At 33.7% G+C, this 25,517-nt stretch overlaps 1 protein-coding gene and 1 pseudogene across 1 annotated transcript; one reads left to right on the forward strand and one right to left on the reverse strand.

Annotated features, from left to right (window-relative positions):
• Nucleotides 1–10,671: 10,671 nt before the first annotated feature.
• Nucleotides 10,672–15,054, forward strand: LOC122319411 (potassium transporter 5-like). The gene is made up of 7 exons (XM_043137474.1): nucleotides 10,672–11,009; nucleotides 11,136–11,361; nucleotides 12,298–12,546; nucleotides 12,653–12,964; nucleotides 13,329–13,496; nucleotides 13,597–13,851; nucleotides 14,008–15,054. The coding sequence occupies exons 1-7, from the start codon at nucleotides 10,818–10,820 to the stop codon at nucleotides 14,928–14,930; spliced, it is 2,325 nt and encodes a 774-aa protein (XP_042993408.1). The 5' UTR covers nucleotides 10,672–10,817; the 3' UTR covers nucleotides 14,931–15,054.
• A 462-nt stretch (nucleotides 15,055–15,516) lies between these two features.
• Nucleotides 15,517–25,252, reverse strand: LOC122274555 (annotated as a pseudogene).
• Nucleotides 25,253–25,517: the final 265 nt, after the last annotated feature.

Raw genomic sequence — 25,517 nt, forward strand, 5'->3', positions numbered from 1 at the left:
CCATTTTTCTAAAGGCATCCTAGAATAAGATATCCGCTGAACTCCCATTGTCAACTAATATCCTTATTGTGGTAAAATTTTCCACCAACATTATTACCACCAAGGCATCATCATGAGGATACATGACCCCTCGACAATCCTCATCTCTAAAAGATATTATAGGGGACATCTGCATTCAGGGCTGTTTGGCGGGTCTCTCCATAATAAAAACTTCCTCATATCTCGCCCACTTAGCGTACGCCTTCATTCCCAAAGAAGTTGGGCCTCCTCTTGCATACCTTTCTGCGATTGTATGTATTTTTCCCAAATGGGGGTTCTTGTGGGTATCATCTACTCTCTGTCTTCGGTCACGGGGTTCACGTGACTTCCTTTCAGTCCTTGGTGCTTCTCGCCACCTAGGGCTTTCACTCCTCCTTCTTTTATACTCAAGCTTTTGGTCGTTCGTCCGTCATTGGGAGGGTGATATTCTGGGCAATTAAGTGTTCTAACACACCACTGCCTCTCATTTCTTCTACCTTTTGCTTCAAGTTGTAATAGTTTTCAATTTTGTATCCCCTTGTTTTGTGACAAGCATAGTACTTCTCCTTCTGTCACTAGTTATCATCGCCTTGTTCTTCTTCCCTTGTGTTGTCCCGGTTTTGTGTACTGGAATAGTGCACTTAACTGCCATTATGGTTTTTGGAACTATTATCCCGTCTTTGCTCCTATTGGTCTTTCCTTGCCTTTTGACCCCTATCGTGGTCTCTTATCTGCCCTTCTTTCAATTCTCACCCGTTTCCTCTTTCAGGTTGGGCAGTCAAAGCGATAAGGGTGTCTTCAGTATTAACAAAGTCGTCAAACCTTTCCATGAACTCTTGTAAAGAGGAAGGGGTCTTCTTGGCCAGTTCGACCATAAAGGGGTCCTTGGCCAAATGCCTCCCAGTAAGGTGGCTAGCATAATCTTCTCATCTTGATCATTGGCCGTCATCTTTTCTCTATTGAAGCATGTTAGATACACCTTCAAACTTTCGTCTTCTCTCTATTTGACAGTTAGTAAATACGCAACTGGCCTCCTACATCTTCTACTTGCCATGAACTGGGTCAAGAATTGCCAACCTAGTTCTTTGAAATTTTCAATGGAATTTGGTTATAATGTACCAAACCATCCTCTTGCTGACCCCTTTAGAGTCAAAGGGAAAGCTCTACATGCAATTTCTCTCGGGAATTTGTGAAGCGTCATGTGAGCTTTGAAAGTCTCAAGACTCTCTATGCGATCTTTTGAGCCATCATACAGGTCTACCGATGGGACCTTGAATTTTGAAGGCAAAGGCATTGCCATAATCTCCGCCGAGAACGGCAAATTTATGTAGGACAACAACTGATCGACCGAAGAAGACGTCCCTATCTTCTTAGCCATCTCCTCATATTTGTCCATCAGGTTGAGCACGTCATGGTGCAACTTCTTTGTTTCCTCACCCTCTTGGTGGCCCTTTCCAGCACCCATGTTGTTTGTCTCTATCTCTTCCCTGTTGACCTGATTGAGCGTCCCAACCTCTCCCGAAGGCTTGTTTCATGATTTGAGAGCCTCACTCTCCTTTCTCAACAGGTCAACCTTTGTAGTAAGCCTCCTTGTTATTTCTTCCATTTCCAGGAGTCTTTCCTCCATGTTTTGTGAAGCTTCTCGCTAATCTCTGGTTGCCTGCAATTGCATGGTGATGGGCAGGTGAAAAGCACACTGAGTGTCTGCCAAGATCCCATAGACGAGGCCAACAGTTTGGGACATGTTTCATCGCAAACACCTCTCAATCACCTGCAACCAAAGAGTGAATGGCTTGGGGGTTCAATGTGAAGCCTTTGATGCCTAAGTCAGAATAGTTGTCAATCGTTCTTAATGCAAAGAAAAGTCCCCCTTTACGTACCTAGGTTAAGATCATATATAGAGCTTTTAATCATTTTGTTTCTTAGGTGATAATAGATATATCTATTATTCAAATTCAAACTTGGGGATGTGCATATGAGGGTTCATCCCTTAGTGGATCATCGTCGTAACCGTTCTTATGGTTTATCACTACTGGGTGGTTATCAATTAGTTTTGCGCTGTGGGCTGGGCCTTCTCGGTGTTACCTAATGTTTTCGGTATTGGGGCTCAGATAAAGAAAGATTGAAGGACTTGGGCCCATATCACATTGATCGGGTGAGGTGCCCTCTCTAGTTGGGTAGGGGATTTTTTCAAGTTTTGATCTTGATTTGAGGATTGTAGTTTTTTTTTTTTTTTTTTTGGGTTGCATCTCTTGCTAGATGATCCAAGATCTAATTTTTTTTTTTAATTTTTTTTTTTGATTTTGATTTAAAAGACCCGATTTCTTTCTTTGTGGACAAAATTATATGGCTTTCTTTTATTTTAATTCGGGTTCAGATCTGTTGAATAAGTTTTAATTGAGAAATGTAGTTCTTTTTCGAAGTTTTGATCTTGGCTTGAGGATTGTAGCTTATTTTTTTTTCTTTTTTGCATCTAATGGTAAATGATCCGTCTAGGTAATTGAAATTTCTTACTGTCACTGCATCAATCCATTAGTCAGTACATTATTCGATTTTGTAACTTTTTAGATTTTTTTACATCTATATACTATTCATGCCCAGCTTGTCTTGCCTTTTTGATTCAGCAAAAACTCTTCTTTTTTTTTTTTCCTTCTCAATTTATATGTCTGACTTGCTTTTCTCTTCTCTTCTTCTTCTTCTTCTTCTTCTTCTTCTTCTTCTTCTTTTTTAATTTCTTATCTGGGTAAACGTAGTTTTTTTTGGATAATGATTGGCTGTTGGGTTTGTGTGTCAATGAGTCAGGTTGAGGGAATGGGTTTATGTGTCTCAGTTGGTCAAAGTTTTTTTTACTTTGTTTTTCTCCTTCTCATCCATCATTTGGGAAAAGGGTGGCAAGTCAGGTTGATAGTTTACGTGTGTCAATCAGTCAGTCTTTCTTTCCTTTCTTTTTTCTCCTTCTTATTTGTTTAATGGGTTTACATGTGTCAGTGTGTCAATCTTTTTTTCTTTGGTTTTGCTGCTTCTCATGCATCAAGTCATCAACACACTGGACTTCACTTCAACTTTATCACTTCAGTTCAATTTTGTAACTTTTTAATTTTTTTTTTTTACATCGTTCTATTGTTCATGTCCAATTTGTCTTGCCTTTTTTATTCAACAAACTCTTTTTTTGTCTCTTTCAATTTATATGTCCGAGACTTTCACTTTTTTTTTGGGTATGGGTAAACGCAATTTTTTGGGGATAGTAATCGGCTAATTGGGTTTGTGTGTCAGTGTGTAAGGTTGAGGGGATGGGTTGAGTGTTTGGGTTTATATGTGTCAGTTGGTTGAAGTTTTTTGCTTTGTTTTTTGCCTTCTTATCCATCGTTTGGGGAAAGGATGGAGAGTCAAGCTGACCGATTTACGTGTGTTAGTCGGTTAGCCTTTTTCTCCTTTCTTTTTTCTTCTTCTTATTCGCCAGACGGGGTTTACATTTGTCAGTTAGTCAGTCTTTTTTTTTTCTTTGGTTTTTCTCCTTATTATGCGTCTACACGCTAGACTTCAGTTCAACTATATTACTACCCTTATATATATAAAGAAAATGATAGGATTACTACTATTCTATTACTCATTTACTACTCTTATTGTATTTGATTTTTTTTTTTAATTTTTAATTTTACTTAATGGTTAAGAAAGTGACTATTAGTAAAATTATATATATATATATATATATATTTAATTTTTTCTTAATGGCTAAGGATGTTAAAAAAATACTTAAAATAAAATGATAAAAAAATAAAAATTCCTAATACCTTATAAGTAGTAAATGGGTAGTTATAGGGTAATAACCCTATCACTACCTTATATATAAATGGTGGTGCATCTTTTGAAGTTAGATTTGCTTTATATTTTAGGAATGTATGTCTTTTAATTTTTTCCCACGGTATGTATATTTTGTTTGGCAGTTTTTTATTTGGACTTCAAGCTGCTTTAGAGTTTGTATATCTTTAAGTTTTGTTTTTTGGGCTTGTATATTTTAGTTGGTGTTTTTCTGAACAAGTGGGTTCAAAATTTATATATTTGTTTTTTGTATATATTGTTGGATTTATATATTTTGTTGTTAATAGCTTAATAGATTTTCTTATGTTTTTTACTCTAAGAATTGTTAGTATCTTTTTATTATATATTTGGTTCCGTTTGTATGGTAATAGGTGTTATACTTTTTTGGGCTCATTGTTTTAAGCTTTTAGTTTTTTTTTTTTTTTCATTAAAACTCCAAATTTTGATTATTAAAAATAGAGATATCCTTCCCATTCGGTTTGAATGGTATTGGGTTTTAAAAATAAATTCTTCCCATTCGGTTTGAATGGTATTGGGTTTGAATGCTAATTTGAAGTTGATTAATTGACAAACAAAAGACTTCCTCAAAGCCATGTGACCATTAGTGACCATGGTGGCATGGCTTGAACATCATAGATGAAAATTTTGTCCGAATTATTTGGATTATTGATTAGTTGGCAAATAAAGATATGCTCTTGTTAAAAAAAAAAATAGAGAAATAATATTTACAGTCTTAGAGTATGTATGTCTTGCATATTCGATTTGAAAAGAGTAGATAAATATAGAACCTACAAGAAAAACTAAATTTAATGATGGACCTACAATTTTTTAAATGGAATACACAGGTCTTGCACATTCTAAGACTATATTTAACATTACTCTTTTAGGAAAAAGAGGAGAAATTGTATAGTTGCTACTTTAAAAACTCAAGTTAACAATGTTTAGAGTTTTAAAAAAAAAAAAAAAAATTGAAAAAAGATTCCTACGTGTTTGTGTTTGGCTATTTTTCATGGGTGCTTTTTTATTTCCTGCAAAGGGTATATGTTTTTTAAAAATGTATATTTCATTGATTTATACTATTTTCATTGTGATTATAAAATCAAATGTTACTCTCCTTACCTTAGCCAATTTTGTGCTTGAAACAACAGGACACACACACATGATCATATGTATTTCAAAGATGCAACTGACCAAATTTTTTCGTAAAGAACATTTTAAGAAAAATTTATTAAATGTGAATTCTTAAGAAAAACTATTGATTCAGACCATTGGGTAGTTTTATAGCAATGGTTAAAAAACATACAATAAAATTTCAAACACAAGCCTTTCTTAGCAAGTTACAATGGTAAGTTAGCATATGGTCAATTTCATTGATGTAATTACTTGTCACTATCTTTTATTTTATTTAGTTATTCAGGTAACTTCTTCCTCATACAAAATTGAAGATTATATGATCTAGAATCTTTATTGCATTATTTATACAAATTTATAATTATATTATTGTAGAGATCATGAATGAGAAAGATTTGAATAAAGTAATAGAAAAAAACTATAAGAGTGGTTTAATTTTTTATTTTTTTTTTGTTTTGATTGTTGTGTCACATATTATAACAATAAAAGCAAAAGAAACATTGAATATACCCTTGGTTCCAAAGAAAGAGAATTTAGATGATGAGGGTTCTCATTACTTGACTGACATTTTTAAGTACTTTTTCCCGATAATAAGCTCTGAATAAAACAAAGTTATTGTTATAACTTTCTTCCATCATCCGATGAAAATCCTCATCCATTCTTTTCATTATTGAGATCAGGACTTATCATGGTTTAATGCTAATATATATTACACATATTCATTAATTTTTCTTGGTATAAATAAAATTTTTCTCAACTCTACTGTACAAAATGTATATCAGATTAATGGCATTTAACAAAATTTACAATTTGAATTATACTATCTATAATTTTTTGTAAATTCTTTGTCATAAAAAACAAAAGGTTTTTTTTGTATTTAGAAATTTATTGCATTATTCAGAAGAAAACAAAATATATTGTAATAATAAAACTAAAAACAAATGGAACATTCTTCCTTTTCCAAAAAAGAAGATATAATTTAAAAGATTTTTTTTTTTTTTTTTTAAAAAAAGGATGGGAAATTGTCATAGAAAGTGTTTTAATTTTTTTTTACATTTGCCAAGCATCTTTAGTGCATGTTTGGGATTGTAGTGGAAAATATTACTTTTAACTTAAGGCTTATAGCTTAGAGCTCAACGTAATAAGTTCTATTATTAAAAAGTTATTTATTGTTTAAAATCTATATGTCTAAAGTACTTTCAAACATATTAGATTTATTTGGAAACAAATTAAAAAAATAACTTTTTGAGATAGAAATTACATAAAAGGGCATATACTTGATAAAAATAAAATATTATAATAAAATAATAACAAAAACAATCTAACAGTTTTTTCAATAATTATAATAAAAAAGAAAATCTCTTTAACGATAAATAAATGATAAGAGAAGAATAAAAAATATTGATAGGCAAAGTCTTGAGTAGATTATATGATACTAATAAAAAATATAGATGAGTAAAGTTGTCATTATATTAAAATGATTAGGCTCATTTTGTATTATACATATCAAGGTAAAATAGAGACTACTTTTCATAAAGTACTTTTTACAAAAAACATCACTTTGATACTTTAGACCATTCTACCGTACTTTTTAGATCTCCCACCGTAAGTCCAAACAGGTTAGGAAAACAATTGATTAAAAAAATCCCTTAATTATTTTTTTTCAAATCTTTTTGATTTATCTCTTCTTCTATTTTTGTCAAGGGATGAAATAAATTCACTGCATTATCTACAAACAAGCAAAACATATTGTAATGAAAAAATAAAATATATTCATGGAGTTTCTCCTGTTCCTAAAAAAAATGAAATAAATTTAAAAGATTTTAATAAAATAATATATGAGGCGAGTAGAAATTGTTTTTATGTATCAAACGGTATTATTTTATTAGCAACTAAAATTAGTTATTAATAATTTTTTCGTTACTATAAATTAGTCGCAATTGTCCCTTTTTTATTATAGAGATTTTAATATTTTCTATTTATCTTTCTTTTTGGGAACATGAGAAATTTTTTGGATATACTTTGTTTTATCGTAACAATATGTATTGTTTCTTTGCGGAGAATGTAATCAATATTTCTAATTATAAAACTTTTCCTTGCCAGTGAAAATGAACCTATCGAAACATTACAATAAAAAACTCGAGTTGTTGCATACTTTTTGTGTTGAAATTTATTCTTGTTATGTTTATTGTCATAGCTAAACATTCATTTGTTACTGAACATCTTGGAGGGCCCAATATTGCCCCAGCGGCCCAACTATAAATTATGATGAATGCACATGGCTTAAACTATAGGTTGAACACACATGAAGACCTGATATTTCGCTGACTAATAAAGCAGATAAGTACACTAATATGACAAGCAAATTATCTTTATTATTTTGGGATAGAATTAACGGCTAAATATCATGAGGAAGTAATTTCGTCGTGATGCTGATCTATATATATAAGTATCAAGTAATTTTAAAACACTTCTAAATAGATACTTGATTTGTCATATACTATTCTTTATTGACTTAAACATCATAGTGTTTTATAGATTAGTAATTACGTTCGGTAGTAGGACACGTCATTTCACATATTATCATAATAATTCTTTTCAAACGTGATCATATGATAGATATCATTATTCAAGTTTTTTGATAACTTGATAATTTTGAGCAAATTTTAGCACTTAAACATGAATCTTGAAAATGGTGTTAGTGTTATTGTCGTGTTTGAATTTCTCATGTGACTCGTTGGAAAAAAAAAATATTTCAAACTAATGAAGTAACTCCACAATTTTAAAACATCACATTCGGCAATACACATTAAAAAGCTAGCATTTGGTGCATTTCATTTATGCAATTATTAAAGGTTTTATAATTTGAGAAATTTATTGCCTCACGAACGAAAAAAAAAAAAACTCAAAAGATATTCTCATTGTAAAATAAAAAACACCAAAAACATTCGTCTTGTCCCCTAAAAAGAGCATACCATGAAATAAATTTTTGTGTTTTGGAAAATTTTACATTGTAAAATTTATCTAATTCTTTTTCATTTATTTCCTTTTCTTTGGGCACGTACAATATGTATATTCTCGGCCTTTTTGTTTTGCTATAATAATATGCCTTGTTATTTTAGGACAATGTCAATTAATTCAAATAATAAATCCTCAATTTAAAGATTCTGTTTCTACTTTTCAAACGTGATCATATGAATGATACCATTTTCAAGTTTCTTGATAACTTAGCCCTGGGTTGGTTATAAAATATCAAATTATCTCATCTCATCTTATATCATCTAATCATTTTAATTTTTTTAAATTTGTATATAAAATTAATATTAAAAAATTATATTATAGCAATAATTTATTTAATTTTAAACAAAACATATAATCTCATTTTATCTAAACTGTATAACCAAATGAGACATTAATGTTTACATATACTCCCAAGAAAATAAAAAATTTATTTATATTTTTTAAACAAATTTCTTTACTTTTACGTTAAGCCATCAAGAACCTTAAAATGTTTAAATTTTTACTGTAAGTTCTTGTGAAGAAATCCGTTTCATGGTATTAAGTAATTATTTCACAATTTTAAAATATCGCTTGGAGGTAAATGTACCTCAAACATGCTTAAAAATTGTAAAAGCAACTTTCCAACGGATCAAACTAAAAAATAAACAAACTGCTGCAACCTTTTGTTGAAATTCAACTATTTTGCAGCTCTAAACATAAATATTATGTTCGTGCTTTTTCAAACATCTCCCTAAGATCAATAGCATTTTCAAGTTTTTAATTTTATGTAAGTCGTTACAAGAAAAATAGTCTATTACGATAATTTTATGTTAATCGTAAAAAAAACCGTTGTAAAATATCACTAATAGCAATGATATTCAGTTTTAAATATATTAAAAATGCTCTTAGTAGGATTTACAAATCATGACCAACCTGATTTTTTTTTTTTTTTTAAATTTTGAAAAGAAGATTAAATACATAGTTAAACAAAGTGTGTATATATATATATATATATATCACGGAGCCTAACGAGAATTTTGGGCTATCTTCCTATGAACTAAAAAATTGATTGATCAATGTCAAGAGACTTTTATCAGAAATAAAGATGTGGTTTGAATTGAACGCTTATATCATTTGAAAATCAAATCAAAATTTAAAAGATAAAATAAGATGAGATTTTAAAAAATTGAAAAATTAAAAAGTCAAAAGAATAATCTAATCAATTTTCAATTTAAATTCAAGGTAAAAAAAAAATCTAATAAAAATAAAGAAAAAACTGAAAAATATTGAACTAACCAACTATTTTTAAAAGAAGAATTAATTACGGATGAAATTAACAGGAAATGTAACGGCCGCTTGAGAAGGAAACGGCGTCGTTTCGTGGAGGTCAGTTTATCCTTTCCGACTTCCTCTACTCCCCGTTTCTACTTTCCCTCGCGTCTCGCAAACTCCCTCTCAAATTCTCTCATTCCCCACAGCTGCTCTCCTTGCCCAACTCAGATTTTCTCTCAGTTTGCTCTCTCTCCACATCTCCGTTTCTTCCTCTCCCTCTATCGGTCTTCTTTTTCCTCTACCTCTCTATTTCTTCTTTGAAATCATTTCTTCCAGCCAACTCTCTCTCTTATTCTCTGTGAATCTTGCTTCCCAAGCCCCACCTCAGCTTATCCATCACTCGGCAGTAACCCCGGTTACAAGGGATCATCGAACTCTACCCTCTCACGCCGAAACCAAACACCCAGTGGCCACCGCTTGAAGACCCAATACCAACAAATTAACCCAGCCACCGTGATCTGCCCCCCGGACTAGCCCAACCACTGTAAAACAACCCCCGTCTTAGCCACACGTTCAACCCAACCACCGTTGCACCGTAGCCTTTCCCTCCACCGTAAACGACCATCACCAAAGCCCAAAGCCTCACCGTGCGTTACCACCTCCTTCACAACCTCAGCCGCAGCAACAAGCCGTTACCGTGAGAACGTTCCGCTCACAGAGCACTGCCCAAGAAAGCAAGACCCCACGTCCCTCCATTGGCAGCCACCGTTTCTCGCTGGAAACGGCCACAAGACAAGGCCGCAGCTTGGAAGTCGTGCTACTCCCGGGACCACCGTACGTAAGTCCCTCTCTCACCACGTTCTCTTTCCTCTCCGTCTCTCACTCTTTCTCTCACCACGCTGTCTCTCTCTCTCTCTCCCTCTCACCGCACAGCTCCACCGCCACGGAGCGGAGTCCACGGCCAACAGGAAGGCCCGTCATCCCAGATTCGCTTATCTCCTCCCTCTCTGTCGCGAGTTGCACTCTCTCTGGGTGAGCATAGTCTCTGTCGCACGGTTTTTTAGTTGTAATTTTTGTAAGAGAAGTACCATTCCCACAGTTTATACCGAAAATTTATACCGAATTGTGTTTTTATTTTTATTTTTACTCGATGAAAATATTTTATAATAATTTTATAAATTTGATTTTTTTTAAAATATTTAAAATGATTAAAAAAATATGTAAATAAAAGTAACATAAAAAATAAAAAAATAATTTATACTATTCGGTACCGAATTTTCAATAAGCGTAGCATCACTCTTTTTGTAAAGTTTAACCCCACAAAGAGCCCATGTATGCATTTTATGGTTATTTCTTGAAACATCCTGTCTTTAGGTGGGTTCTATATTAAGTCTACATGAACAATGCGTTTGCTATTGGTCTGGCTACTAATACCGCATGCAAAATTCCGAGCATGCATATTGCACGCATGGAAATTTGAATATATATGCTTCTGTCTCTAAAAACAGCATTACCTTTTTAAACACTTCAGTAAGAAAATCAACATTATTTCTTGAGTAGTAGATTGTTTGAGAGACATGGAAGCTGGTAATCCTATGGAACAAGAAAGGTCAAGAAAGGAACATCATGTAGCTCAAGAAATATTAGAAGAACAAAAAGATGACATACTCAAAAGTAAGAATGACATGCTATCTCACAAAAAGCTGGCTCTTCGTGATTCTTTCGATTTAGAGGCAAGTAGATTCACCACAAACCAAGGCTTGTCTCAGGTAATTTACTTTTTCTGTTTTAATTTCTTCCATTTTTTTAGGTTTTTATTTTCGTATTTGCATGTTATAATCATTAGTTTTCAATTTTCTACATATATGGGATGTAAGACATTTAATTGATTGCAGGTTGAAGATTGGAAAACAATAATGAAGTTAGCATTTCAGAGCATTGGTGTTGTGTATGGTGATTTGGGCACTTCGCCTTTGTATGTGTTGCCGGGAATTTTCCCTACTGGGATTAAGCACAATGATGACATACTTGGGGTGTTGTCTCTCATCTTTTACTCACTTATGTTAATCACTTTGATAAAGTACGTTTTCATTGTGTTAGCGGCGAACAATAATGGTGATGGTAATCTTCTGATCTCCTACATATGCTTATCATCATCAATTATTTCATTTATTTTTCTCTTTGATGATAGCATCTTTTAGGTATATGATGTATGCATTTCATTTCTTGGTACTGGAGATAAATTCCATTATTTAAGTTTTTTTTTTTTTTTTCATGCACGTATGTTTTTCTCGAGACTCTCACATTTTATATTTCTACACAGTATTACTTTATTTAAAAAGATCTATTCTGATTTCTCTGGCTACCCCTAAAAATTCATCCAATAAGGTCACAATCACATCTGCCTACCACCACCTTAGCAAAATCTCTAATGATTATGATTTTCTTGTTTATATATTCATATATATAGTCAAAGCTATTATATTATATTTCATTAGCATCCTAGCAAAGGTAATATCAATAATCACATGATCTAGCTAGTCTGTAATTTATTTTTTGTCATGATATTTCTACAATCACAAAGATATTTCATACAAATAAATCCATAAACTGATGTAACTTCATGTGATATATTTATCTATTTTATAATAAAAGTAACTTTATAATCTAAAGTACCATATCAAACCACATCAATTTGTGACTATTTTTATGAAATCAATTACTAATAATATGAATTAGTTGGTACATGCTGAGACTTGATAACATAACTAATCATCCCATGCATGCATAATATTCCAACCAGCAAGTTTTAATTATTTATATGTATGCATGCACCAATTAGTCGCATACTCACGGGATTTAATTATTCAATAAATTAATACAAGCTTCCCTACATGAGGCTTTTGTATTATATGTGTATATATATATATATATGTCTATGTAACCAACGTATGAAATCAACGTATTTTCTATTCATTAATTAATAGAAAATATGTAATCAATGTTCTTATCGTCAAAGTATTTTTTGTTAATTAATATTTTGAAAATCATATATAGGAGGAACTTTTGCTCTGTATTCTCTCTTGTGCCGCCATGCCAAGGCAAGCTTGACACCTAACCAGCAGGCTGAAGACAAAGAAGTGTCCAACTACCGACTAGATGTGCCAAATCGACGGCTCAAGAGGGCATCCTTTGTGAAATCCATGCTTGAAAATAGCCAAACAATAAAGTTCTTCATATTGTTCATAACCATGCTTGGCACTTCCATGGTTCTTGGAGATGGAATCCTTACACCATGCATTTCAGGTAATACGATATCTAGAGTAACCAATTTTGTATCTACTAATTTATTTTTAATCAGTTTATTTATCAATATGTGATAATAATATATATCATGATGTTCTTCGTGAAGTGTTGTCAGCGGTGGGAGGAGTTAAGGAAGCTGCTAGTGGTCTGACTGATGATATGATCATGTGGATTTCAGTGGGAATCTTGATTGTTTTGTTCCAAGTTCAAAGGTTTGGGACAGATAAAATCGGATACAGTTTTGCTCCAATACTCACAATTTGGTTTATTTTCATTGGAAGTATTGGCTTGTACAATTTCTTTAAGTACGATCCAGGTGTTATAAAGGCAATTAATCCAATGTATATCATTCAATACTTTAAGAGGAATAAGAAGGATGCGTGGATTTCTCTTGGAGGCGTCATCCTATGCCTAACAGGTGAGTACCATGCTCTATTAATTAAAGTTTTCTATTGTAGTCATTAGACGACATAGGTATTGTTTCAAGTTTCAAGTCTAGAAAATTTGTGATTTTTAAGTTGGGTGACTAGAATTATTTTTGACAAACAGCATAGTTTATATTTGACACGATCAAACTCAAATGTGTCTATAATTTCAAGTTTGATAAATTTCTAGTCAATTAATTACTAGCTGAAACTTTACTTGAAGTAATTTTTCTTTGAACCTTCTATATTAATATATATATATATAGTTGTACCAAAACATAATACTACTTTTTCCAATCATCTTGTTCACTCAACTTTGCCTTCACTCATATATTGAGTTTGGTCAAACAATTTCAGGTTCTGAAGCCCTCTTTGCTGATCTTGGTCACTTCAGTGTTCGCTCAATTCAGATAAGCTCATGCACTATAGTTTTTCCATCTGTTGTTTTTGCCTACTTTGGCCAAGCTTCCTATCTCCGCCAACATAGTCAAGATGCTAGCAATGCCTTCTATAGCTCAGTTCCAAGTACATTACTTGGCCTTACAACAAACTTTGTTTCTAAATTTGTCGTTGATGTTGCATTTTTTCTACTTAATTTGACTAGCTATCTCTTATAAATATGCAGAATCAATATACTGGCCAATGTTTGTTGTCGCTGTAATGGCAGCCATCATTGCTAGTCAGTCCTTGATCTCAGCTTCCTTCTCCATCATCCAACAGTCATTAGCGTTGGGTTGTTTCCCACGGGTTAAGGTAGTGCACACTTCATCTAAATACAAAGGACAAGTCTATGTACCCGAGATCAACACCATTCTCATGTTGGCTTGTGTGGGTGTCACTCTTGGTTTCAAAAACACATTGAAGATCGGTAACGCTTATGGTAAACACAACGGATGATCTTTCTTTTGAGCACTTCAAGTTTAGCTATCATCTTTTGTATGCCTGTAATTTTTGGAAGTTTCTAATGGATTTCAAAACTATATAAATTGCTAATTCTATATTGAAGCCATTTTCATTGTTTTTGTTATGTTCACAGGAATTGCTGTGGCATTTGTATATACGATCACATCTGCATTTCTTGTCCTTGTGATGGTAATGATATGGAAGACACACATATGCTTGATAGTCATCTATGCCCTATCTATATGGCTCTTGGAACTCCTATTCTTGAGCTCAGTTCTCTACAAATTTATGGATGGAGGGTATCTTCCTTTGTTATTTGCCATGGTTACGATGACAATTATGTATTTATGGAATTATGGCTACCGCAAGAAGTACATTTATGAGCTTGATAACAAAGTCTCTCCGGTAAAATTAGTTGAGATAGCTTCTGATACTAGCATCCACCGGATCCCAGGTCTTGCATTGTTTTACACTGAGCTTGTCCAAGGCATTTCTCCAATCTTCACACATTATGTAGCCAATGTCCCAGCTCTTCACTCAGTTCTTGTCTTTATCTCGATCAAATCCCTACCTATTTGCACAGTGCCTCCGGAAGATCGATTTTTGTTTAAAAGAGTGGAGCCTCGTGAGCTGAGCATTTTTCGATGTATTGTGCGGTATGGATACAAGGATGCAAGAACAGAGTGGGAGTTTTTTAAGGAGATGTTGACAATTCAGTTGAAGGATTTCATAAGAAAAGATGTGTTCATGTCTAGGCTGCCACACACTACAAATATGGCTTCACACGAATCAGATGATAACGAAGTTTCAAGGTTGAGAATTGAAGAGATAGCTCAAAGGGAGCTAGAGAAAGTGGATGAAGCTTTGAATGTTGGGGATATTGTTCATCTTATGGGTGAAAATGAGGTGGTTGCTTCAAAGGGTTCAAGCTTCTTGAAGAAATTAGTTATAAACTATGCCTATAATTGGTTGCGAAGAAGTGTGAGGCAAGTTGATGAAGTTTTTATGATTCCTCGCAAGCGACTTCTCAAAGTGGGGATGACTTATGATGTCTAATATTAGAGTTTTGATCAATTCAATGTGGTTTTTTTCCTTCTATTTTGTTAATTAGACTTCTCATGTGAAGGATATATTTACAATTTTAGGAGTAAAAAGTGGATTGAATAAAGTGGATTATGCACATAGTATCGTCAATTTTTGCAGAGGGTAGCATCTACTATTACTTCATCCTGCTTTCTCTTAAGTATATGGAATTCAATCAGAAATATCTAATAAAAAAGAACAAAGAGATATATCAGGAATTTTATTGCCAACCAATTTCAGATTTGGAAATTTCTCTGATAGTTTGATGGCCATACATCAGGGTTACAACTACATTTACATATATAAAGAAGAAATGAATAGTCCAAGTGTTCAATTCAATTTAGAGAAGAAAAGAAAAGTAATTCCATTCAAGGAGGAAAAATCAATCTCAAAGAGTAACTTATTGATAAGAAAGTCGTACCAGCACTTTAAATTCCATAAAAATTTATGTACTTGAAATTAAAACAACCATATTATGACAAAAGGGTCATTATGATTCAACAGCACAATACCTCTCCAACTAGTTTTAATAATCATGATTCAAAACATATCTATTCAATCAAATTGGGATCACATAATGATAGTGCTCCCACAGGCCAAATGCATGCCTTTGGTATGACAGCATGATACTTGAATTTGATGAACCATTCCCACCATCTTATACATACTCCTTCCCCATCTCTACATCAGAGAATGACCTTAAGTATATCATGATGTGTTTTATAAAGCAGGGAGTTAAAGCACCGAGCTCTAATTATCAGATATCAAATCTATTATGTAGTACTCGTTACTTCCCCACACTATTGTTGACTCCACTTCTTTGCAGTAATTCTCAAATCTCTCTGCTAGTGAATTATCATAATCTCCTTCTATTGCATTTGCATTATTTGAGAGGAAAAATAAAGTAAATTAGATGCATGTTTCCTCATATATATATATATGGAGATAAAACCAGCAAATAGAAGGGTTAATTGGTCCCCAACAGCTTAGTCAAGACAGTGCCCATCCGGCTTTATTTTATAGCCAAACCAAGAGGTTCGAGCTTTCTTTCCAGTTTCTCATTTTCAATCATTCAATCACTTACAATTCTGCTTTGCTCCTTCTGAGTTCTTTACTCTCGCTTTCTGCTTCTTGCTGAGTTCTTTTTCCTCATCTATTTGCACTATTGCTAGGCTTTGATTAGTGAGGTTGACTGGAATAGAAACCCCTAGCAATGGCTTTCACCAAATTGAAAATATTGCTCCAAGTAGGATTTACAAATCATGACCAACCTGATCTTCTTCTTCTTCTTCTTCTTCTTCTTCCTTTTATTTTTTATTTTTTATTTTTTATTTTTTATTTCTTTTATTGTTTGAAAAAAAGATTAATACATAGTTGAACAAAGTGTATAAGAAAAATCATCGAGCCTAACGAAAATTTTGGGTTATCTTCCTATGAATTAAAAAATTGATTGATCAAGGTTGGAGGCTTTTATTAGAAATAAATATGTGTTTTTAATGGATGAAAATTTTTGATATTTTCAAAATTTGACCTGTGAAAAAATTATTTAATATAATTTTAACTATCAGAAATAAAGATGTGTTTTTAATCGATGAAGATTTTTGATATTTTCAAAACATTATTAAATATAATTTTAATTTGCACTTTAGAAATGCTTGATGTAGGTAACAAAAAAAAAAGGCAATTCTAAGAAGAATTTTGATCTCTGTTTCCATATGAACAAAAAAAAAAAAAAAAAAAAAATCTTCAGCGTGGTAAACTAATTGTGCAAAAATAATATATCCATCCAAACTATTATTTAGCCAATGTGTACTCTCAATGAACTAGTTTATTATATTTCATACTATTCTCTTTTTGTGCATGTTCTTTCTTTGTTATATCACATTCTTTTAAAGAACTATTGTGTCTTTCTTAAAAAGTTACATATATTTATTTTATATCATGTTTTGTTTTGTTTATATTTATATATATTTTTGCCATGAAAAAATATTTACAATGATTTTTGTGCTAAAAAATAGGGATTATTCTCCATATCAAAAGATCTAAACACAAAAAACGTTCTCCTCTCTTGGATTTAAAACCTGCGGCTTGTTTTGGATTGAGAGGAAATCTCAATTTATTTCATCTTATTTTATTTTGTTATTACAATTTTTATAAATTTTCACATAAAATATAATAAACAATTCAACTTTTTCAAATTTTAAAATAATAATAATTTTAAAAAATAATATTTATCTAACAATATTGTATTCAACTTTTAACTTTCATATAAGCTCATCTCATCTCAACTCACTATCCAAACCTAATTATATATCTTTTTTTTTTTGTTTGTATGTTTGGTTGAGGAACAATAGGAATAGAAACTTAAAAAATAAAATTGGTACAAACATGTTGTGATTCCTTTTGTTTGTAATTTTTGCCCAGAATTCATTTTGTAGAACTGATAAGTTTTTGTAGATAATCAACTTAAGAATTATGAAATGTGATATTAATTTGTGGTTTTTATTTGTTCCTTTTTCATGTGAACTTTTTTATTTGTTATCTTACTTTCTCACATTCAATTCATTGTTAATTTAAATAATGAATAATTAGATATTATGTATAGTTCAATGTAGGAATCAATGAACTTTTTAAAGCATCTAAAATGCGTTGTTGGATGTAGATTTTACATTAAACAGTCATCATTAGTTCGTTTGGTCCTGCTTCTTTGACACAGTGTCCAATTGTTGGGTCTATCATTTCCTTTGCTAACATAATGAAAAGTGGAAAGCTTGTATTAATGAGTTATGGAAGATTTGTTTGTAGACAAAATCAAATAGAATTTTTACAACTTCAGTTTTAAAAACATTTTTTTTAAGACCATGGAAAATAGTCAAGGAAAAAAATCTCGTATAGAGATCATTTGCTAGAACAGAAAAAAGAACTCCATCGAAAAGATAGAGAAAGATATGCTAGAAAAAAAGTGTCTAAAAACAATTTGATTCAATTGAAAGATTCAGTTCCATTTGATGCTAATCAAATGACTGTGTTAGTTGATGATGTGTCAAATGATGATGTCCAATTGAGACATCAAGGTTGGATTATTTCCATAGTAATCAACATATTTGAGGTGTATCAATGTATTGTTGATAGCATCACACTTGGAAAAACTAATGCTTCTAAGATTGGGTTATTATTATTCTGCCTTCATCTTTTATTGGGGGTCAAGAGATAGATGGAAGCAATGATTTTAGTTCAACGTTACGATAAACCAAACATTTTCTTGACAATGAAATGCAATCCAAATTGGCAAGAACTTCTAAATGAATTGAAAGCGCATGAAGAGACATAGAATCGTCCTGATTTAATTGCTCAAATTTTTCGAGCAAAATTAGAGGAATTAAAACATCAATTATTCAAGTGAGAAATATTTAGAAAATTCATAGCATATGTGTGATGACCCGCTTTTACGTGTATTTTCACTGAAGGTGTGTTTTTAATTTAATTAATATATTATTTATTTTATTTTAAATTATTGTATTTTAATTATTTTTTATTTTATTTGATGCGGTATTTAATTTATTTTAGTTGTTTTATGTTTTTAAAATCATTTTCGGCGGATCAGTTTTTGGATTCCGGAGTGAGGATTAGACCTCATTTCTTTTCTTTTCTCTTTTTCTTGTTTCCCTTTTTCTTTTTCTTTTTCCCTTTTCTTTCCTTCTTCTTTCTTTCTTTCTTTTTTTCTTCTTCTTTTTCTCTTCTCTTCCCGCGTGCCCGAGCCTCCATTTCTCCTTCCCGTCGCTGCCTGTTTGACAGCCCAGTGCGCCGCCGTCTGGCCACCGTGTAGTACACCACCCCCACCATTCTCTTCCCCTCCCACCAGAGATCATCCCCACCAATTTTTCAGAGCCATCGGACCAGCCGTTAGCCGCCATGCACGGTTGGAAGTCATGGCACCTGTCCTGTTTTTCTCCCCTGTCGCCGGTTGCTTTCGCAGCCCAGAATCGCCGTTCGCCGGTGGCGTAGCCTACACCACCCACCCAGTTTTCTTCCCCTCTCACCGGTGAACATCCCCACCAAGTTTCACCTCCATCCAAGCCACCGTTAGCCACCACGAGCTCCTCCAAGCCACACAGTTTTTCACTGATTCCGGCGCCGTCGCACTACCTTCTGCCACCATCTCTTCACAACTTCTTCCCCTACCTCTTGCCGACCTAACCCACCCATTTCCGGCCTCGATCCGTTGCCGGAGCAGCTCCCACGAGCTCAACTCCGATTTGAGCTTTTTTCACTTCCTTCTCCATTTCCACCGCCACCCATGGCCAAAACTCATTTCCCTTAACTTCATAAATATCTCAAGACCTTTTCCTATCAATTTTGTGCCTTGGTTTGTTCCCGTTCGAAAGTGGGTAATTTATTACCCATGGCAACAGTGTAAATTACACTGTTACGTTACTTTTCTTCCGCCGTTTGCAACGCCGCGAGTTTTCAAAAAATATCATATAACGCAGTAAGTATTTTCCAAACTCTACTTTTAGATTTAAATATATTTTACTCTTACAATAATTATTGGATTGGTTGGTTGATTTCGAACTGAGTCCGAGGAGTTCGGGGGTCGGATGGATTGAGGACGGAGTTGTTGGGTTGATATTTGTGCTTTGATGTTTGCTTTGTATAGTGCACGCATGTTCATGTTTAAAAAGGAAAAACTGAATTTTTCGTATAGTTGCATGCATGTACACGTGTTTGTAAAATGAAAGCTGGGCTTATAAATGAGAAATGATTTATGGTATATGTGAATGGTTGGACTGTCTGGTCTGAGTCAGAGGCACGTGTAGGGATGGTGGTAAGCAGGGACGGTGGTAGAATCCCGCTTGTGATTCTCGCCTACGATGCTCGCATAGGGATGGTGGTGAGCAGGGATGGTAGTACAGTCCCGCCTATGATTCCCACCTACGGTGCTCGCGTAGGGACGGTGGTGAACAGGGATGGTGGTAGAGTTCCGCCTGTGATTTCCACCTACAATGCTCTGACGGTCGGGTTTTTGGGCCATTATCGGGGATAATGGCTAGATTATGTTTAAAGGATATGTTTTGGGCCAAATGAGATTTTTGACGTGAGTTGGTGAGGAAATACGTTTTTGCGGCCAAATGGGATTTTGGCGTGCGTGGAAAAATGTGATTTTATGAGACGTGAGCATTTGCATTCTTTCATGCATATTGCGAAGTTATTATATTTTTATCTAGTGATGTTTGGATTTTACTTACCTGCGGTACCATTTTTGGCTCCGTAGATTTTAGTGCAGAGTTCGAGGAGGAGGAGGCTAAGCCCGAGGATGCGGCTCCGCCGGAGTTCTGAGTTGGGTTATGCTTTGTATTTGACTTTGAAACTATATTTGTGTTTTGTAATATTTTATTATGTATGTTTTGAACAGATTTGTATTAAACTAAGAAAAATTCTGGTACTTAGTTATATGGCTTTCGTTATCCGCTGCATTTTCTTTTGCACATTTGTTGCTTTTACACACACTTGACACTCGTCGTTAGGGTGGTGACCCGTGTTGTTATCATCCAGACGTCTCGATTTCCCTGTATCTATGCGTGGGGATTTGGGGGCGTCACAATATGTCTATGTTATATTATATTACAACGAGATTGGAAGCTCTATGCCCCCGAATCTTTTAACGAGATTGTATCAGCAAAATTACCTGATAAAAATAAGAATTTGCATCTGCATATTACAGTTGTCAAACATATGATGCAAGGACTATGTGAAATGTTGAATCCAACAAATATATGCAAGAAAAAAAAAATGGATATTGCAAACAAATACTATCCAAAAAACTGTACATCAAATACAACTATTGGAAATGATTGCTTTCTAATATACAAACGTTTTGACAATGAAACAGCTATCAAAGTTAGAGGCCATAATTTGGATAACTGTTAGGTTGTTCCATATAATCCTTATTTGGTTGCAACGTTTGACTGCTATGTTAACGTGGAGATTTGTTCTACAATAAAGGCAGTTAAGTATATTTATAAGTACATTTACAAAGGTCATGATCGTGTTGCTTTTAATTTCATTTTTGAAAGGCAGTCAACAAATTGATGAAATTGAACAATTCCAATCGACTTGATAGATTGTTCCACCTAAAGCTATGTGGAGAACATATGGATTTGTTGTCAACGAAATGTATCTAGCGGTCTGTAGCTTAAATTTAAATCTTGAAAATCAACATCAAGTGGCTTTTCGAGCACATGAAAACAAAATTGATGTTAACAAAATTTTTTGCAACAAATCAAGTAGATGAAAATGCTAGATAGTTGTTGTATAAATAATTTTTTAGAATTTTAAGTTTAGAGCCAATAGTACAAAATGTGGACTCCTTAAGGAAAAAATTGTTATAGGTCGAATTGTTACGGCAAATTTATTTGAATGCGAAAGGTATTATCTACAGATTTTGCTAAATCATATAAGAGGTCCTTTATCATTTGATGATCTTAGGATAGTTGATGGTATTGTGGCTCCAATATTTCGTGAAGCGGCTACTATGCATGGTTTGTTAGAGAGAGATAATAGCTTAAAAGATTATTTGCATGAAACATCTCTATATCAAATGCCCTTCAACTTGAGAAGACTATTTGCAACAATATTGGTTTATTATAATTCTGCAAATCTGAGAGAGCTTTGGGAATGCATTGAACAAGATCTGTCAGCTGATTTTGGATCAACTGAAAATTCATCGTTGGATGTCAAAACACAAGTTTTGCGCTCTGTCTCTTCAACACTTGAATCAATGGGAAAATATATTAATTCATTTCATCTTCTTGATCACAACATCTATTTTGATGAAAACCAATTTGAATCTAGGTAGATTGATGATGAATTGGATGTTCTAATCCTAAAAGAAGATATTGTTGCATCAAGAGTGTTTGATAGTGAACAAAGACATGTTTATGATTTAGTCTTGGAAATTTTTTTTAAAATAAAACTGCTGCACTCTTTGTTGATGGCCCTAGTGGGATAGGAAAGACATTTCGATACAAGGCACTTCTTGCTGCAGTAAGATCAAGGCAATTAGTAGCACTTGCGCTTTAAAATTCCTTTGGATACTAACAAAAATAGCACATGTAATGTTAGTAAACAAAGTGCACTTGCAAGGTTGTTCCGTCTAACCAGGTTGATTATATGGGATGAAGCTCCTATGTCAAGAAAAGAAGCCATAGAAACACTAGATAAAATGCTCCCATACATCAATGATTCAGTTGTATTTGATGGAGATTTTCGCCAAACTTTACCTGTGATTTGCAAAGGAACAAGATAATAACAAATTGATGCTAGTTTGGTTTCTTCTTATCTATGGCCTATATTGATCAAGATTCATTCGACTGAAAATATGCGAGCAAGATTAGATCCAAGCTTTTCAAAGTATTTATTGGAATTAGGCATTGAGATGCCACCAATCACAGTTGATCAAAGCATAAAAATCCCTAATGGCATGCTCAATCCCTATGAAGATGATGCTACTTTTTTGGATAATTAATAGATGTTGTTTTTCATGATATTCATAATTATTCAGTAAATATTTCAAGTATGATGAATCGGGCCATATTAACACTAAAGAATAATTATGTTGATGATATAAATGCTTTATTAATTCAAAGGTTTCCTAGTGAGCTTAAACAATATTATAGTTTTGATGAAACAGTTGATGCATCTGAATAAGCAGTTATAGAAGATTTTTTATATATTTTGACCCCAAATGGACTTCCTCCCCATGAACTGTTGCTAAAAAAAAAAAACAGTCTCATCATATTGCTTAGAAACATTAATATTTCAGAAAGACTATGCAATGGAACGTGTCTAATTTGTTGCAATTTTGATTGTAATGTTATTGATGCAAAAATTGTAGTTGGGCATTGTAGTGGAAAAAGAGTTTTTGTTCCAAGAAATTCTTACCAAATGTTGATGAAAATAGTGGCTTCCCATTCAAATGAAATCAGTTCCCTATCAAATTAAACTTTGTAGTGAGTATAAATAAGTCATAAGGGCAAACATTAGATTTCGTTGGGATATATTTGCCTCAACCTATTTTTTTAGATGGGCAATTATATGTGACTCTATCAAGAGATAAGACTGCTTCTACAATCAATATTTAAATATGCCCAGTCTCAACTGAAAAATCTGAAAAAAAAATGCACAAAAAGTACTGTATATACAAAATTATTAAGATTAACGTGTTCCAGTTAATGTTATACAGGTAACTAAAGTCAATTGTAAAATTTGAATCAAACTGTTGAAGGAAAATTGCATAGTTAATTTCATTTTCTTTTGTGTATATTGAATATTGTACGCTTTAATTTATTTCAATTCTTCAAGACAAATTCTCTTCTGTTTAACTATTATTTTGTTCTTTAATTTACTGCCTTTTTTTAATGCAAATGTGTTTAATATACTTATACATTTGATTTCTTTGTAGATTAATAGCTTTCAATATAAGGACAATTATACATCAATAAAAGATATTTCTTCAAATACAAGGAATTGAAAAATCAAAATGATCATGGTAGACAAATCAACCAAACAATTAAGTCAACGCTCGCTGTTGAAGTTCCAAAATCTAACATTGATTGATCCAGATGTATAATATTTATTTTTATCATTTTTTTTTAAAAAAAATCTATCTTTCCTGTTATATAAATCTTATCTTACATATAGTTATATGTTAGCATTAAAAGATAGCTTATTCTTTTAATAATGCCTGCAATAGTGCATATTTTTGCCCCTTTACCCCTTAGTTCCTGAACATAATATTCTCATCAAAAAGCCTTCTTGCCCTGTGTGTCTCCCACTCCTCCTTCAATTGGAAACTTCATCTTGAGTTGGTATGGACCTGACCGCCGTGAGATTATTCAATGTTGGCTACCCTATTATAGCATTAAACAAGGAAGGCACCTTTAAGACTAAAAAGTCGGTCATAGTGGTCACAGTGCACATCCCTCTTCACTCCATTGGAGATGGTCTTAGCTTAGTGGCGTCTATGCCCATCTTTGTGAAAGCTTCTCAAAATAGTATGTCTGCTGAGCTTCCATTATCAGCGATGATGCACCTGGTAGTGCAATTTGCGACGGGTTACCATTAGCTCATCATCGTAAGGGTATAATACTCTTTCACAATCCTCTTCTTTGAAAGAGATAGCTACTGAGGCGTCGCATTTTTGGTGCTTGGGCAGCCTGTCAGCTACATAGATTTTTTTGTATCTCACCCTTTAGGCGTGCACCCTCTTATTGGAAGATGATGCACTACCCCCGGCAAATCTGCCTGCTATTGTCCTGATTTTGCCTAGGGTTGCCTTGTCCTTGTCGTTATTTTGAGGCGCCTTGTCCCTGTCATTATTACGGGCGTCTTCCCTCTATGGGTGCTACCTATCCAACCTGTTGCTTCTACGTGGGTGGTATCCTCAAATTGTTATTTAGGCTTTGCTTGTTCCGCGACCATTCGTTCAAACTCTCCAGTGCCCGTTAGTTCAATCACTCTTTTCTTCATGGTCATGCAATCCTTTATCCAGTATGAGTCTGTTTGATGATGTTTGCAATACCGCCTGTCAGGTTTGGGTTGGCAGTGTTCTCTTTCTGATTCTTCCTTTTCTTGCACATTCAAATTATTGTGGATGAGTTGAGTGTTATGCTCCTGTTGCCTTTCACGCCTCCTATCTTGGTGGTTCAGTGCAGCTTTCGTGTTGCCCGTATTATTTTTGCACTCCGCTTTTGTTTTCCCTATCCTTGGTTCTAAAAGATCCTATAATGTATCTTTGGCGTTGGCGAAGTCATCAGCCCTATCCATAAACTCTCTTAGGGAAGAGGGGGTCTTTTTAGCCAGTTTAGTCACGAACAAGCTAAGTGGCCAGATTTTACCCAATAGGGCGGCTAGGGTAATCTTCTTGTCTTGATCATCTGTTGTCAACCTCTCTTTATTAAAACAAGTGAGGTATGTCTTTAGGCTATTCTCTTCTCTTTGCTTAACAGTCAGGAGGTATTCCACTAGGTTGCTACACTTTCTACTGGGCATAAATTGTATTAAGAATTGTCTAGCCAACTCTTTAAAGCTATCGACAATCTTTGCCGAGATGTTCCAAACCATCCTCTCGCCATTCCTCTCAGGATCATAGGAAAAGTTCGAGAAGCAATTTCTCTTGGGAAATCATGAAGTGTGATATGTGCCTTCAAGTTCTCCAGGTGATCTATTGGATCCTTGTACCCATCATACATCTCTATTTGTGGCACTTTAAACTTCAAGAGGAGTGGCACAGCCATTACTTCTGCTCCATAAGGCAAATATATGTGGCTTCAGAGCTGTTCCACCGAGGAAGATCCGTCCATCTTCTTCGCCATCTCCTCATACTTGCTGACAAGGCTACGTAGCTCGTCATGCAGTTTCTTCTTTTCAACATTCTCTGTGTTCACTCCCCTATTGCTATGTGTTTCTTGTTCTCCATGTTCGCTATGGTTGGGCATGGTAGTGTCACTGAGCTCGATTTTGCAGCACTTTAGTTCCTCGTTCTCTTTCCTCAGGTTTTTC

Source organism: Carya illinoinensis, chromosome 8 (assembly GCF_018687715.1).
Source record: "Carya illinoinensis cultivar Pawnee chromosome 8, C.illinoinensisPawnee_v1, whole genome shotgun sequence".
In the NCBI taxonomy this organism is placed as follows: domain Eukaryota; kingdom Viridiplantae; phylum Streptophyta; class Magnoliopsida; order Fagales; family Juglandaceae; genus Carya; species Carya illinoinensis.